This window comes from Oryza sativa, chromosome 12 (assembly GCF_034140825.1).
Source record: "Oryza sativa Japonica Group chromosome 12, ASM3414082v1".
Classification (NCBI taxonomy): Eukaryota; Viridiplantae; Streptophyta; class Magnoliopsida; order Poales; family Poaceae; genus Oryza; species Oryza sativa.
The window spans coordinates 22,035,525-22,052,097 of NC_089046.1; the positions used below are offsets into that span (position 1 = coordinate 22,035,525).

Genomic DNA, 16,573 nt, shown 5'->3' on the forward strand with positions numbered 1-16,573 from the left:
GATTAAACAAAACCTCAACTAGTGGACACTCTACTCGTGGTATCCCTAGTTTAAATTTAGGTAGATGCTTCGCTTTAATTAGGTAACATTAGGTGGTTTTATAACCTTAGACCTTGGGAAATATTCATATCACCTGGACACTGTGGAATTGTTGGTTTATTGTGGAATTGGCTTCACACCGCCCCCTCTATTCAAAATCCCCTAAAATGGTTTTAGGCTGGGCTCGGGGTGCATGGTTTTGATGGTAGCACCTCGGCCGTATAAGGACCGGTCTTCGGGCCTCTGTTGCAAAGCACTACCGTACTTCCACATGTCTAATGGGTAAGGCTTAGTTTGTGGCTCAGTCTAGTCATAAACAAAAGTACACGGATTGGAGATGGATGAAGTCGGGCGTCGATGGACATTCTCCAGGGCAAATGAAGGCTACACGAGCTGCGGCCCGGTAGTCGAGATGTCATACGGCAGAGGGTTGGTGCCCTGCTGCTAGGGGCTCAGTTCTGCCTGCCTGTCCCGGGTATCCCGGCCGTAGGTGGGATTGGGTCGGTACTCTTGTCTAAGGCTAGGATGGGTTGGAAACTATGTCACGTCTTCCGTCCGTATACCGTGGTGGTATGTGGCACGTGGCAACACGTGAGGAAGATGTGTCTTGTGGGTAAAGATGTACACCTCTGATCAGAGCATAATCTATTCGAATAGCCGAGCCCTCGGTTATGGGCAAGCCGAGCAATGTACCCAAGTTAGTGTTTTAATTCTTAAAACTTGCTTATCAACTAAAATGTGGAATGGTTGGCCTGGGTTGGCTTGGGACGAGCTGGGACCCAGGGTCGGGTTGCCAGTTCGGTCTGAATCATCGTAGGCCTTGGGTTAAGGCAGGTTCGTGTGGGTTCACGGCCTTGATTAATAATATTGTTTAGTTCTAGGATCGTGTTTACAACTAGCCCTGAGCAACTAAATGTCTTTAAATGCTGTTTACTGCAACCCTAACCCTTTATATTATAAATCCCTTGTACTCCCTTGCATTTATTCTGCATTTGTGGGTGTGTCTTGTTGAGTACGGTGGTTGTACTCAGTCTTGCTCAATTTTCCCCAAGCCCAGATGAGGAGTTCCTGGAAGATGAAGGCTTTGGTGTCTAGCTCGTGCCTGCCGTCAAGTGCCTGTGGTCGTCGCCCTAGTCTTCCGCTGCTTTTCGTTGTCTTTGAGTGTGCCGGGCCTTCGTTGCCCGTGTAATAATTTTATATACGCTTCCGCTTGTTAAACTCTGAATTGTATCAACTTTTGGTGTACCTTGCCTCCTGGGACAAGGATTAATGCACGCACGTAAGGAATGCCCGTTGGGTTATTTCCGGTCGTGACAAGTTGGTATCAGAGCCTCCCTTGACCCTAGAACGAGCCGTAGATCCCAAGCCTTAGCTATATTTTAAAAAAAAAAATCCTTTGTTATTTGTGAAAACCCGCTATTCTCTCTCTGTCTTGCTGCTTCACTTATCATCAAAATCTGGCTTTTAAAATGTTGTTTCTCTTTTTGTTTTTGTTTGTAGATGGCCGGCAGCGTCACCCGTCGTGGTTTGGACATGACTGGCTTCGTCTTGGAGCTGCGAGGCATGTGCGTGGTCTTGGGGTATCCACATGGAGTGGATTACCAGGCCAGGCCGCTCCCGGAACAGGAGGGTGAGGATGCAGAGCCTCACGCTGGTTGGGAGGTCACTGCAGTGATCCTCTCCGGCTCTCCCGAGCGGACTTCGCTGGCAGTCACTGCGGGGGGAGACTCCTTCCCCGCCGCTTGCCAGAACGCCGCTCTCCTCGCCATCGGCACCCTTCACCAGCGCTACCCGGACGAGTTGCAGCACTCGCCCTACCGCTACCACCCTCGTCGCGGAGGAGCCCGCGACCACGCCACCTTCCGAGACGCCAGCTCGGAGGATGACGCTACCGTCGTGCATCTGGCACGCATGGTGGAGGCGTACGACGCGGCTCGTATCGACTTCCACCAGATGGTGCGTCGTGGCATGGTGGAGAACAACCTGAAGATCCTGGAGCTGCGTCAGGAGAACCTGCAGCTCAAGAAGGACCTCGACGCAGTGGAGGCGCAGCTGCATCAGCTCAAGATCGCCCAGGGTGAGGACAGCCGTCCCAAGCGTCGCCGCGTCTGCCGCAGCCAGAAGATCACCGCCCGCAAGAGCACCTCCAGGCCCGAGCTTGTTCGTCAGTCCCTGGCGTGGACTTGCTTCGTCGAGACCCCTCGTGCCGAGCCTGCGCCCGTGGTTCCCCAGGAGGGGGAAGCCTCCGGCGTTGGTAGCTCGGAGGGTGCGCTGTTGCTCACCTTCCGCCCTGGCCCGTCGCAGCGGTAGACGAGCAGTTAGTAGGCTTGCGCGTGTGTTTTTCCTCGTTTGTCTTCTTGAGTCGTGTGGGGCATGGTTACGCCGGTGTGTGGTGTAACTATGTCGGAGCCTGTCTTATTTTGTTTGCCTAAGCAACTTGAACCTTAATGAACCAATTTAATAGCAGTGATAAATTTAAGAATAATGGTAGTCGTGGGTGGTTAGTTTTAATCGTCAGCTCTTCTTCTCTGTTTGCTGGTTCCGTGTGGGGTTTCCAGATGGTGACGACCAGGAGAAATGTTAACACCGGTGAAGGCAACCAACCCGAGGGCAGCAACCCCAACCCCCAAGGCAACCCACCTCCACCACCACCACCAGATACCAACGCCATTCTCACCCAGATCCTCGCCCAACAAGCCAACATGATGAATGCTTTCCTCCACCACCTCCAAAATCCGCCACAACAGAATGCCCCACCACCACCTCCCCAACACTCCAAACTCGCCGAGTTCCTCCGCATCCGCCCACCTACCTTCTCTAGCTCCAACAACCCTGTGGATGCGTTGGATTGGTTGCATGCCGTGGGGAAGAAGCTAGACACGGTGCAGTGCAGTGATGAGGAGAAAGTCGTCTTCGCCGCCCATCAGCTGCAGGGGCCCGCATCTCTATGGTGGGACCACTTCCAGGCTACGCAGCCACAGGGACAGCCGATTACTTGGGCCCACTTCACCGCCGCTTTCCGGAGAACCCATGTGCCCGCCGGAGTCGTGGCTCTCAAGAAGAGGGAATTCCGAGAGTTGAAGCAAGGCAACCGCTCCGTGATGGAGTATTTGCACGAGTTCAACAACTTGGCCCGTTACGCTCCGGAGGATGTGCGGGAAGATGAGGAGAAGCAAGAGAAGTTCTTGGCAGGAATGGACCCTGAGCTGTCCGTTCGTCTAGTCTCTGGGGACTATCCGGATTTCCAACGACTGGTGGACAAGAGCATCCGCTTGGAAGCCAAGCACAAGGAGCTGGAGTCGCACAAGCGCCGCTTGGCGAACTTCCGCAATCAGCAGGGTGCTAACCAGAGGGTTCGCTACACCAATCCCTACCCAGGGGGATCCTCCTCGCAGCAGCAGCAGCAGCAGCAACCTCGCCCAGCGCCTCGACCTCAATTCGTGGTGCGCGTCCCACAGCCGCAGCAGCAGCAGAATCAGCAAGGGACTCGTGCGCCCCGTCCTCCTACGCCAGCTGTGCAGCCCGTTCAAGGCCGCAGGGACGCTCAAGGTCAGCAGCGTCTGTGCTTCAACTGCTTCGAGCCCGGGCACTTTGCGGATAAATGCCCGAAGCCAAGGCGTCAGCAAGGCCAAGCGCCTCCCCGCTCCAACAACGGCGGGAAGGATGTCATTCGGGGCCGTGTGAATCATGTGACGGCCGAGGACGTGCTGACAACTCCAGACGTCATCGTTGGTACGTTCCTCGTTCATTCCATCCCTGCTACAATTTTGTTCGACTCTGGAGCTTCCCACTCGTTTATATCTGTGCCATTCGTGGGGAAAAATCAGTTGGGGGTAGAAAGGCTTAGAAACCCTCTGCTCATCACCACCCCTGGCGGGGTTATGACAGCAAAGTATTATAGCCCTGCCGTCCCTATAGAAATTCAGGGGATTCCTTTTCCCTCGGACCTGATTCTGCTAGACACCAAGAACTTGGATGTGATCCTTGGGATGAATTGGTTGGCCCAATTCCAAGGGGTAGTGGATTGCGCGAGGCGCACTGTCACTCTGTACCGAGGACCAGAACAACCGGTTGTTTTCTTTGCACCCCCAACCTCTGTCAGAAGTTCAGAACTTCATCAGATAGGTCTGTCAGAAATCCCCATAGTCAGAGAGTTCGGAGACGTGTTTCCGGAAGAACTACCTGGTATGCCGCCCAAGCGAGAGATTGAGTTCCGGATAGATCTTGCTCCAGGAACCACTCCTCTGTACAAGCGACCCTACCGTATGGCAGCAAATGAACTGGCCGAAGTTAAGAAACAGTTGGAAGAGTTGAAAGAAAAGGGGTACATACGTCCGAGTACTTCCCCATGGGGTGCTCCTGTGATTTTTGTAGAGAAGAAAGACAAAACGAAGAGGATGTGTGTTGACTACAGAGCTCTCAATGAAGTCACCATCAAAAACAAGTACCCTCTTCCCCGGATCGATGATCTGTTCGATCAGCTTAAAGGTGCCACTGTATTCTCCAAGATTGATCTTCGTTCCGGATATCACCACTTACGTATTCGGGAAGAAGATATTCCGAAGACCGCATTCACCACGCGATACGGGCTGTATGAATTCACGGTGATGTCGTTCGGTTTGACCAATGCACCTGCCTTCTTCATGAACTTAATGAATAAAGTGTTCATGGAATACTTGGATAAGTTCGTTGTGGTTTTCATCGATGACATTCTGATATACTCACAATCAGAGGAAGGCCATCAGCACCATCTCCGTCTGGTGTTGGGAAAGTTGGGGAACATCAATTGTATGCCAAGCTTAGCAAGTGTGAGTTCTGGTTGTCCGAAGTCAAATTCTTGGGACACGTGATATCTGCTAAAGGAGTTGCTGTGGACCCCGAAACAGTGACCGCCGTCACCGATTGGAAGCAACCCAAGACAGTCACTCAGATTCGCAGTTTCTTAGGTTTGGCAGGATATTACCGGAGATTCATCGAGAACTTCTCCAAAATCGCTCGACCCATGACACAGTTGTTGAAAAAAGAAGAGAAATTTGTGTGGAGCCCGCAATGCGAGAAGGCGTTCCAAACTCTCAAAGAAAAGCTGGTTTCCTCGCCAGTGTTAATCTTGCCGGATACTCGCAAGGACTTCATGGTGTATTGTGATGCTTCGCGCCAAGGATTGGGGTGCGTGCTCATGCAGGACGGTCATGTGGTAGCCTATGCTTCACGCCAACTACGTCCTCATGAAGGCAACTACCCTACACATGACTTGGAGTTAGCAGCGGTGGTTCATGCTCTAAAAATCTGGCGACACTATCTCATTGGGAACCGCTGTGAAATATATACTGATCATAAGAGTTTGAAATACATCTTCACCCAGTCGGATCTGAATCTTCGGCAAAGGAGATGGTTAGAACTCATCAAGGATTATGATGTGGGAATACACTATCATCCTGGTAAGGCCAACGTGGTTGCCGACGCTCTAAGTCGAAAGAGCCACTGCAACACTCTCAACGTCCGAGGCATTCCACCCGAGCTTAATCAACAGATGGAAGCCCTGAACCTAAGCATAGTTGGTCGCGGATTCTTGGCTGCGTTGGAAGCCAAGCCTACCTTGCTCGATCAAATCCGCGAGGCTCAGAAGAATGATCCGGACATGCATGGACTCCTCAAGAATATGAAACAGGGTAAAGCCGCAGGTTTCACAGAGGATGAACACGGAACTCTATGGAACGGAAAGCGGGTATGCGTTCCAGATAGCAGAGAACTTAAACAGCTGATACTTCAGGAAGCTCACGCAAGTCCTTATTCCATTCACCCGGGCAGTACCAAGATGTACTTAGACTTGAAGGAGAAATACTGGTGGGTCAGCATGAAGCGGGAAATTGCAGAGTTTGTGGCTCTATGTGATGTGTGCCAGCGTGTCAAGGCAGAACACCAACGACCGGCCGGACTTCTCCAACCTCTCCAAGTGCCGGAATGGAAATGGGATGAAATTGGGATGGATTTCGTCACCGGCCTTCCAAAAACCCAAGGTGGATATGATTCTATATGGGTAATTGTGGATCGATTAACCAAGGTAGCTCGATTCATTCCTGTGAAGACCACCTACGGAGGGAACAAACTAGCGGAGCTCTACTTCGCTAGGATCGTGAGTCTCCATGGTATTCCCAAGAAAATCGTATCTGATAGGGGAAGCCAATTCACCTCTCACTTTTGGAAGAAGCTCCAAGAAGAGCTGGGTACTCGATTGAATTTCAGCACCGCCTATCACCCGCAGACAGATGGACAGACCGAGCGTCTAAATCAGATCCTAGAAGATATGCTCCGCGCATGTGTCCTAGATTTCGGGAAGACTTGGGATAAGAGTCTCCCCTATGCCGAGTTCTCCTACAATAACAGCTATCAAGCCAGCATACAAATGGCACCCTATGAAGCGTTGTACGGGCGCAAATGCCGGACACCGCTATTGTGGGACCAAGTTGGAGAAAGCCAAGTGTTCGGGACTGATATCCTGAGAGAAGCTGAAGCTAAAGTCAGAATCATTCGGGATAATCTAAAGGTGGCACAGTCTCGGCAGAAAAGTTATGCAGATAACCGTCGCCGCGATCTGGAATTCGCAGTGGATGACTTTGGGTATCTTCGGGTCACGCCATTGCGAGGTGTGCACAGGTTTCAGACAAAAGGGAAGCTCGCACCTCGGTATGTGGGTCCCTTCCGTATCATCGCTCGACGTGGAGAAGTCGCCTACCAGCTGGAGTTGCCCGCCTCCTTGGGCAACGTGCATGATGTGTTCCATGTGTCGCAACTCAAGAAATGTCTCCGAGTGCCATCCGAGCAGGCCGACTCAGAGCAAATTGAAGTTCGCGAAGATTTGACCTACGTGGAGAGGCCAGTGAAAATCCTGGACACCATGGAGCGCAGGACCAGGAACCGGGTAATCCGTTTTTGCAAGGTCCAGTGGAGCAACCACGCCGAAGAAGAAGCTACTTGGGAGCGCGAAGACGAGCTGAAGGCAGCCCATCCCGATCTCTTCGCCAGTTCTTCCGAATCTCGGGGTCGAGATTCCGTTTAAAGGGGGTAGGTTTGTCGCGTCCCAAATCGACTCTAAAATCTATCCTCGAAATCGTGCAAAGAATAATTAAAATTCATGTGAAAGCCTCCAACAATTAAAATGTGCAAAGATAAAAGTCAAATGAGGCTTGGAGGATTTTTGTATATTTCCTAAAAGCCTAAAATGCTTAAATAAATTTTAGTGGAATTTTCAGAGCACAAATAATAATTGAAAAGAAATAAACAAAGTTAAAAAGGTTTTATAAAAAGAAAACCCTAAAAGAAGTTCTTTTTTCCCCCCCCTTTCCTCTTGGGCCGGCTCGGCCCACTTCTCCCTCCCTCTCTCTCTCCTCTCCCGCGGCCCATCGGCTCCCCGCGCGCGCGCGCGCCGCTGACAGGCGGGCCCGCCCGCCACTCTCGCTGACAGGTGGGGCCCACCTGTCATCGCCCTCCTCCCGCCGCGCCCGCCGCCGCGCCCGTGCCCTAGCGCCGCCGCCGCCGCGAATCCCGCCGCTCCCGCCGTCCCCGCGCGCATTAAAGAGAGGGGAATCACTCCCCGTGATTCCCTCTCCCGTTTCCCTCGTTTTCCCCTCTCTCTCTCCCTCGGATTCGTTCGAATCGTGCCCGCATTCGTCGCCGGCGCAATCAATGGCGGCCGAGATCCCCGCGCCCGTTTCCTTCCTCTCCGGCCGCGTTCTCCCCCTCTCGGTGCTATATAATTGCTCCCCGAGCTCCGCTCTTCCGTTTCCGCTGCTCGCCGCTCGCTCTCGCCGTCGGAATCGTGCTCGCGCCGTGCTCCTCTCTCTCCGCCGTCGCCGCCGAGCTCCGTTCCGCCGCCGCCGCCGCTCCGGACTTCCTCCCGACTCGGCGACCCCTCCATCCGCTTCGCCGTGTTGCCGCCGACCCCGTCCGCCGCTCCGCTTCGCCCGCCGACCGTCGGAGCGCCGTCACCATCGTCATCCCGAGCCGCGCCGCCGTCTTCTTCCGCTCCGTCCACCGTTTTCGTCGTCGTCGTTGTCCCGGGGTGAGCCGAAGACCGTTCCGTTCGCTTCCCCCTTCCCTCCTCTCTCTCGGGTGCCACTCCGCCGCGCCGTTGGTCGCCGGCGGCGACCATCGGGGCGCGGGTGCGCGTCCTCCTCCCGTCGGCCGTGCCGGCGAGGCCGCCCTCGGGCGCGCCCTCGCGGCTGCCAAGTGGGCCCGGCCGTCAGCCGCCCGCGCCCGCGGGTGCGGCTGACGCGCGGGACCCACGGCGCTGACCGCCGCCAGCCGCGTGCGCCCGGTCCACCGTGGACCGAGCGGCTGACGCGTGGGCCCCACTTCCCGTGGACCCGGTCCGCGCGCCCGCCCCTCGGCTGACGCAATAATCCGATTTTTAATTGAAAATTAAATGAAGAAATTCGCAAATATCCATTTAAAGAGCATATAAACTTCAAATGGCCATATCTTGGTCATTTGAACTCGGAATTGGACCGTTCAAGTCTCTAATTTTTCCTTAAGATGTAAAGAACCCATTTTTGTGCTTTGTTTCTGCTGTTATGTGGAGTTATTTAGTGTTAAAGCCTTTTTCTTTTCCGTTGGTCGTGTAGACGCTGCAGCTTCGGAGGATCCGCTCTTCGTGGAAGTCGAAGCCGTCGAGTGGGAAAACGAGCAAGGCAAGACACATCATCTTGATCATATTGAATCCCAGTTTATAAAATTATGTTGATTTAAATTATTGCATTATCGCTTTATTTAAATTCCCGCGTTATCACTGTTTTATTTAGCCATGCCTATTTACCTTTGTTATGACCTTATTATTATTGTTATTGTTATTATTACCTTGTTCACCCTAGATTAAACAAAACCTCAACTAGTGGACACTCTACTCGTGGTATCCCTAGTTTAAATTTAGGTAGATGCTTCGCTTTAATTAGGTAACATTAGGTGGTTTTATAACCTTAGACCTTGGGAAATATTCATATCACCTGGACACTGTGGAATTGTTGGTTTATTGTGGAATTGGCTTCACACCGCCCCCTCTATTCAAAATCCCCTAAAATGGTTTTAGGCTGGGCTCGGGGTGCATGGTTTTGATGGTAGCACCTCGGCCGTATAAGGACCGGTCTTCGGGCCTCTGTTGCAAAGCACTACCGTACTTCCACATGTCTAATGGGTAAGGCTTAGTTTGTGGCTCAGTCTAGTCATAAACAAAAGTACACAGATTGGAGATGGATGAAGTCGGGCGTCGATGGACATTCTCCAGGGCAAATGAAGGCTACACGAGCTGCGGCCCGGTAGTCGAGATGTCATACGGCAGAGGGTTGGTGCCCTGCTGCTAGGGGCTCAGTTCTGCCTGCCTGTCCCGGGTATCCCGGCCGTAGGTGGGATTGGGTCGGTACTCTTGTCTAAGGCTAGGATGGGTTGGAAACTATGTCACGTCTTTCGTCCGTATACCGTGGTGGTATGTGGCACGTGGCAACACGTGAGGAAGATGTGTCTTGTGGGTAAAGATGTACACCTCTGATCAGAGCATAATCTATTCGAATAGCCGAGCCCTCGGTTATGGGCAAGCCGAGCAATGTACCCAAGTTAGTGTTTTAATTCTTAAAACTTGCTTATCAACTAAAATGTGGAATGGTTGGCCTGGGTTGGCTTGGGACGAGCTGGGACCCAGGGTCGGGTTGCCAGTTCGGTCTGAATCATCGTAGGCCTTGGGTTAAGGCAGGTTCGTGTGGGTTCACGGCCTTGATTAATAATATTGTTTAGTTCTAGGATCGTGTTTACAACTAGCCCTGAGCAACTAAATGTCTTTAAATGCTGTTTACTGCAACCCTAACCCTTTATATTATAAATCCCTTGTACTCCCTTGCATTTATTCTGCATTTGTGGGTGTGTCTTGTTGAGTACGGTGGTTGTACTCAGTCTTGCTCAATTTTCCCCAAGCCCAGATGAGGAGTTCCTGGAAGATGAAGGCTTTGGTGTCTAGCTCGTGCCTGCCGTCAAGTGCCTGTGGTCGTCGCCCTAGTCTTCCGCTGCTTTTCGTTGTCTTTGAGTGTGCCGGGCCTTCGTTGCCCGTGTAATAATTTTATATACGCTTCCGCTTGTTAAACTCTGAATTGTATCAACTTTTGGTGTACCTTGCCTCCTGGGACAAGGATTAATGCACGCACGTAAGGAATGCCCGTTGGGTTATTTCCGGTCGTGACATGTGTGTATGACAGATTGATGTGATGGAAAAAGTTAAAAGTTTGGATCCAAAGTTTGAATCTAAATACAGTCTTAATAGATAGGTAAGATTATTGTTCCGAGGGATAACTCTCTTATAAAGTTCATTAATATCCGAAGTCACCACTTTATATTTACTAACACAAAGATAATGCCACGATGAAATGGGCATATCACCACATCGATAAACTTTTAATGAAATACTCCTAATAAATAGTAATGCGAATCACCTCGTTAAATTTTTATAGATAGTAGAAAGAAAAAAATTATAAAAACAACGATTTAAATTACTAATATACAGTACTAACTTCTCTTGTAGAGTAACCGCCATTAATAGTAGCGGCTTCTCTTGTAGACCATCGCCGAGGGCGCCGCCGGTGTAGCTTCTAGAAGAATGCGGAGCACAGCTCGGGATTCTCGCCAAAGTTTTAAATCTCCGGCTATAGCTGCCGCTATAGCCGGAGATAGCTGCTGGGAACGGACGGAGCTAAGAGATGCAGTTTTTAGCGCTAAGAATAGCGGGACGCTAATAGCGCCATTTAGCCGGCAATAGCCGCTAAACTGGCCGTAATTTAGCGTAGCTAAATTGTAAAACGCGGCCGGTCTGGCCCAAGAGGAAACCGGCCCAACTAGACCAGAGTCGAGAGGTGGGTAAAGTGCTGCAAACCCTAGTTCGTAAGCTCCCAGCAGCACACTATCCATTCCAACTTCGAAGCGCTCACTCTCCAGCTGCAAGAAAAGTGGAGGCGGCCGGCGGCGGCGGCGCAGAGGCGTCCGGCGGCGGCGGTGGCTTCAAGCGGATCGACCAACGCAGGCGGCTCGTGGAGGCGACCGGCGCCGGCTGCTGCTTCGAGCGGGCGTCCAACCAGCGGCGGCGGCTTTGAAGGCAACTGAGCAGCGGCGCAAGTCCGACGAGGAGGTCCGTCAGTGCAACGTCTCCGAAGCACTGAAGCAGCAGCACCAAAGGTGACGGCATGGCACAACAATCCGGTCAGTTCTCACATCCTCCTCTCTTTTTTGCTTGTATGTTGCAGATCTTACAATATGTGAACAAGTTGTCAATATTTGTTACCTCTAATTTCAGATACTTGCCTTATGATGTAGATCTTACTATATGTGAATTATTTTCTTACTCCCTGAGATCTCTCGTTTGCTTGTTTCGCCTGTTTAGGTGGTAATGATAATACATGCTATATCAGTTTGCATTATTTTGATGCTTAGGCAGCTTTGACGCTAGCATTAATGTGGGCTAAGTTTGCTTTTTGTATAGGTAATCCGTCCAGTGTTGCCTCTGTCTCAGTAGAAGCTGGACCAAAACAAGCTGGTATCAACTCAGATGATCCTGCATGGGCTCACTGTTTCTGCCCAGACATAACCAAGAAACATCACCTACGGTGCAAGTATTGTGACAAGGTCTGCACTGCTGGAATTACAAGAATTAAGTACCATCTTGCTGGAATTAAAGGTTTCAATACTACTAAGTGTCAGAAAGTTCCAAGTCCAGTGCAGCAAGAGATGTTTGATTTGCTTACCAAGAAGACTAGTGAAAAGGAACAGAAAAACAAAGAAAAGGAAGTGGCCAGAGCTGAAGTTGACATAGAAAATTCAGATTGTGAAAGTGGCAGTGAAGGTTCAGATCATGGCAATAATGTTCTTGTGGTGAAGCCAAAGGAGACAACAGGATCTAGTAGCTCTAGATCTGTAGCAGGTGGTCATACTATTGACAAGTACTACAAGCCTCCTTCTATAGAAGAATCTGCCAGTATGACACAAAGAGTAATTAAGCTAAGCAATAAGGTTCAAACAGCATTGACAACTCAGAAAAAAGAAGAGAGGAGGAATAGAACTTGTGAGTACATATGTCAGTGGTTCTATGAAGCTAGTATTCCACACAACACAGTAACCCTTCCTAGCTTTGCTCATATGTTAGAGGCCATTGGACAATTTGGTAGAAGTCTGAAAGGGCCTAGTCCCTATGAGATGAGTGGATCGTTCTTACAGAAAAGGAAGGAAAAGGTGATGGATGGATTCAAGGAGCACAAGGAATCATGGGAGCTCACAGGTTGTTCTATCATGACAGATGCATGGACAGATAGGAAGGGTAGGGGAGTGATGAATTTAGTTGTGCATAGTGCTCATGGGGTACTCTTCTTAGATTCAGTGGAATGCTCAGGTGACAGGAAAGATGGCAAATATATCTTTGAACTTGTGGACAGGTACATAGAAGAGATAGGGGAACAACATGTTGTCCAAGTGGTGACTGATAATGCTAGCGTCAACACAACTGCAGCAAGTCTATTGACAGCAAAAAGACCATCAATATTTTGGAATGGATGTGCTGCTCATTGCTTGGATCTCATGCTCGAGGATATTGGGAAGCTTGGACCAGTTGAGGAAACCATTGCTAATGCAAGACAAGTGACTGTTTTCTTGTATGCTCATACTAGGGTGTTGGATTTGATGAGAAAGTTTCTTAACAGAGACTTGGTTCGCTCTGGGGTTACACGATTTGCCACAGCTTATTTGAATCTAAAAAGCTTGTTAGACAACAAAAAAGAGTTAGTAAGACTATTTAAATCAGATGAGATGGAGCAATTGGGTTACTTGAAGCAGGCCAAGGGGAAGAAAGCCAGCAAAGTGATCAGATCTGAAACCTTTTGGAAAAATGTTAACATTGCAGTTAATTACTTTGAGCCATTGGCTAACGTGTTGAGAAGAATGGACAGCGATGTACCATCAATGGGATTCTTCCATGGTTTAATGCTTGAGGCGAAGAAAGAAATTTCTCAGAGATTCGATAATGATAAGAGCCGCTTCATAGAAGTTTGGGATATCATTGATAAAAGATGGGACAACAAGCTCAAGACTCCACTACACCTGGCTGGGTACTATTTGAACCCCTACTACTACTACCCAAATAAGCAAGAGATCGAGAGTGATGGATCATTTAGAGCAGGTGTGATTTCCTGTATTGACAAGTTGGTTGATGATGAAGATATCCAAGACAAAATAATTGAAGAACTCAACTTGTATCAAGATCAGCATGGGAGTTTTGGACACGAAATTGCCGTAAGGCAGCGAAAGAACAAAAATTTCAATCCAGGTTCAGATCTCAACATGTGAACTTAATTTTATTGCTGAATATCATTTTTGTTGTAATTTGTGTAATGTTTATGCAGCAAAATGGTGGCTGAACCATGGCACAAGCACACCAAATCTTAGGAAGTTGGCTGCAAGGATTTTGAGTTTGACCTGTAGCTCCTCAGCTTGTGAGAGGAACTGGTCAGTTTTTGAACAGGTAAAAAGAAATTTGTGACCTGTAGCTTTATGTGCATGCTGTCTATTTTGAATTATAATGCTTATTTATGGAATTTAGATCTGACCTGCAGCTTTGTGTTCACTACTTGGCTTATAGGTTCATACAAAGAAGCGCAACAGGCTACTTCATGAAAGGATGCGAGATCTGGTGTGTGTTAAATTTAACTCCAAGTTAAGAAATAAGAGAGAGAACAAGGGTAGAGATCCTATAGAGAAGGAAGTGGATGATGTTGTGGCAGATGTTGACAATGAATTCATTACTGGTGTTGTGCCTTCATCAAGTGAAATGGATCAACAATGTGCAAAAGAGTCACAGCAGCACACAACACCACAAGCACCAGCACCAGCTAAAAGGAAAAACACTAAGAAGAGGAAAGTCAGAAGCCTACAGTCTTTGATGCGCAATGCCCCAGTGCATCCTGAAGCTCCATCATCCGACTCAGAAGATTGTGATGATGGTATTCCAATGCAGACTTCTGATTCTGATAAGTCACCCTCTCCCTCTCCCTATGTCTCTGAGACCGATGATTGATGACTAGAAGAAATGAAGATTGCAATATTGCCTCATATTAGTAATTTAGTATCCACTATCCAGAATTCTTGATGACCTTTGTGTAATGCTGTACTTTTGTGAAACTGATGTTTCAGTATTCTGTTAACCACTTAGCCTGTGATGTAATGTACTCCTATGAACCTGTAATTGTCACGCCCGGAATTTCTATCCAAAATTCCAAACGCTTACATGTGTGTGAACCCTCGTCCAGGAATCAGCCGAGGCACACAATAACAAATTGATAATAGAGTACAATTATTACTCTAATTAATAAGCAAATAAAATGTCATTACAGAGGTAGATAGTTCCTCTCAATCAATAAAGATCTAAGCAGCGGAAAAATAAGATAAACGGCGCAGACGGCTCCACTCCACAGGCAGCTTGACCAAGGCTACACCTAATCCTCCACACCATCAGCATCACTGTAGAACTCTTCCTCTAATGAATGATTGCAAGGTGAGTATATGACATACTCAGCAAGCCACGCAGCAAATATGCAAGTGCACAGGATAACAAAGGATGGCATAGTAGGGTTGCATTTGCAAAAGCAGCATTTAACAAACATTTGAGAATTTAATGAAGCAGTTAAGTATTAAACAATATTAATCCAACGCTATACAACATACCCTGTTGTATAGGCCCAACCATTCTGAACAACCATCCCGGCTGCACAGTTCTATCTCCAAACCAGGAATGTACCATTCCAAACCAGGAGCTAATCAAATTATTACCAATTATAGCATCTTCTATTATGGTGAGAAGTGTGGAACTAATCACGAAAGACATTGTTAGACCCGCCCATAACCGCGGGCACGGCTATTTGAATAGTTTTACTCTGATCAGAGGTGTACCACTGTACCCACAAGACACAACCCCACATCATGTCACCATGTGCCTTAATACCACCACGGTACCTCGGAAAGGAGTTGTGACAATACCCCTTGCATAACACAATCCACCGCAGCGCACCTTCCTTGGATCATAATCACCCCCTTATAAACAAGGCATGGACTCCCCAGCGACCCCCGTGGGCTTATCTCCGCCACTTCTCAGTCTGGTGCCCCGCAATGAACCATGCTATACAAAAGATAAAGCCGTTGCCCACGCTGGCTTGTGGCTGGCACGGTTAATGTTTCACAACCGAAACTCGTGAACCGGTCCTTAATTGTCATGAGCACGACCATCAAAACCATGTGCTCACAACCCACCATTACCAGGTTTTAGTTGGCACATTAATTAATTAACCAGTCACGATTGACCATCGTGAACTATCATTAAGCTATCATTAGATAAAAGTGAGTCATAAGTTATCCCAAAAGTGTGCTAATGTTTCTAAGCATGGCTAAGCAATTATACCTAATATCTAGTTGAACCAATATACACAGCCCAACTAGTCAAGTTATTATAACCCAAGGTATCAAGGAACAAAGTAATCAAGATCAAAAAGGGCTATACCAAACAATAGGTTAATTCCACCCAATGACATTCGAAAATAAATGCAATAGTTGAAAAGAAACAATAGCTTTAAACGGGATCAACATGCTCAAAGGGTTGTTTGGGATCTGTGTGACTTGCCTTGCTGGCCTTGGAACTCTTCAAACTCTTCTCCGGCGAAAACAGACTCTCTGGAAACGACGGAATCTAAACAAAAAAGAGCAAAATCACCAAAACAGCACATAAACAAGCATGAACAGTACATGTGGATATTTTTAACATGTAGATCTCAATTTTAGAAAAATTTAGAGACTTGAACCAACTAAATCGGAGCTAAGATGAATTAGTTATGAATTTTTGAAGATTTAATCGGATTAAAACACTTAAATTGATTTTAATTGAATTATGACGCAATAATGAATTATTTTTGAAAAGGAAAAGAGGATTTATTGCGTCAGCGGGCTAGGGTTTCGGCGGATCGGGCGCACGGCAGCGGTTCACGGGAACGGACGGCCGAGATCGACTTGATCCAAAACGGACGGCCGAGATCGATCGGGTCCACGGCCGGCTCACGGAAGAGGGCGACGATGACGTCGACGATGACGTCACCACCGGCGGCGGCAGCTCGGCGGCTCGGACGGCTCGGACGGCGCACGCTCGCCGGCGAACGGCGGCGCTCCGGCACGAACGGAGGACACCAACGGGTAGCGGACGGCACGGCGAACTCACCGGCGACCAAAGCGACGGCGGAAGAGGAACGGACGGCGTCGGCGACGAGGTTGAAGCGGCGGCGCTCTTCGGGTCGACGACGGCGAAGGAGCGGACGAGAACGGCGGCGACTTGGCGACCACGATGACGACCTTCCCGAGCGACGGCGACGACTGGAACGGCGGCGGCGCACGGCTGGAGCGACGGCGGCGCTAGGGCACACGGCGCTAGAGCGCTACGAGCGACGAGAGGCGAAGGCGAGGGTGGCGGCGGGTAGAGGAG

General features: G+C 49.3%; 1 protein-coding gene across 1 annotated transcript; it reads left to right on the forward strand.

Moving 5' to 3' along the window:
• Window positions 1-10,963: 10,963 nt before the first annotated feature.
• On the forward strand, window positions 10,964-14,128 carry LOC107276381 (uncharacterized). The gene is made up of 3 exons (XM_066306097.1): window positions 10,964-13,234; window positions 13,458-13,576; window positions 13,694-14,128. Exons 1-3 carry the CDS (start codon window positions 11,521-11,523, stop codon window positions 14,126-14,128), a joined length of 2,268 nt encoding a protein of 755 aa, XP_066162194.1. The 5' UTR covers window positions 10,964-11,520.
• The last annotated feature ends 2,445 nt before the right edge of the window (window positions 14,129-16,573 follow it).

Excerpts from the sequence above, each read along its gene's own strand:
- LOC107276381 (XM_066306097.1), top strand. The coding sequence starts at position 11,521 with ATGTGGGCTAAGTTTGCTTTTTGTATAGGTAATCCGTCCAGTGTTGCC. Across the intron at positions 13,235-13,457 it reads TGATGGATCATTTAGAGCAG|CAAAATGGTGGCTGAACCAT; the intron begins GTGTGATTTCCT and ends ATGTTTATGCAG. Across the intron at positions 13,577-13,693 it reads ACTGGTCAGTTTTTGAACAG|GTTCATACAAAGAAGCGCAA; the intron begins GTAAAAAGAAAT and ends CTTGGCTTATAG.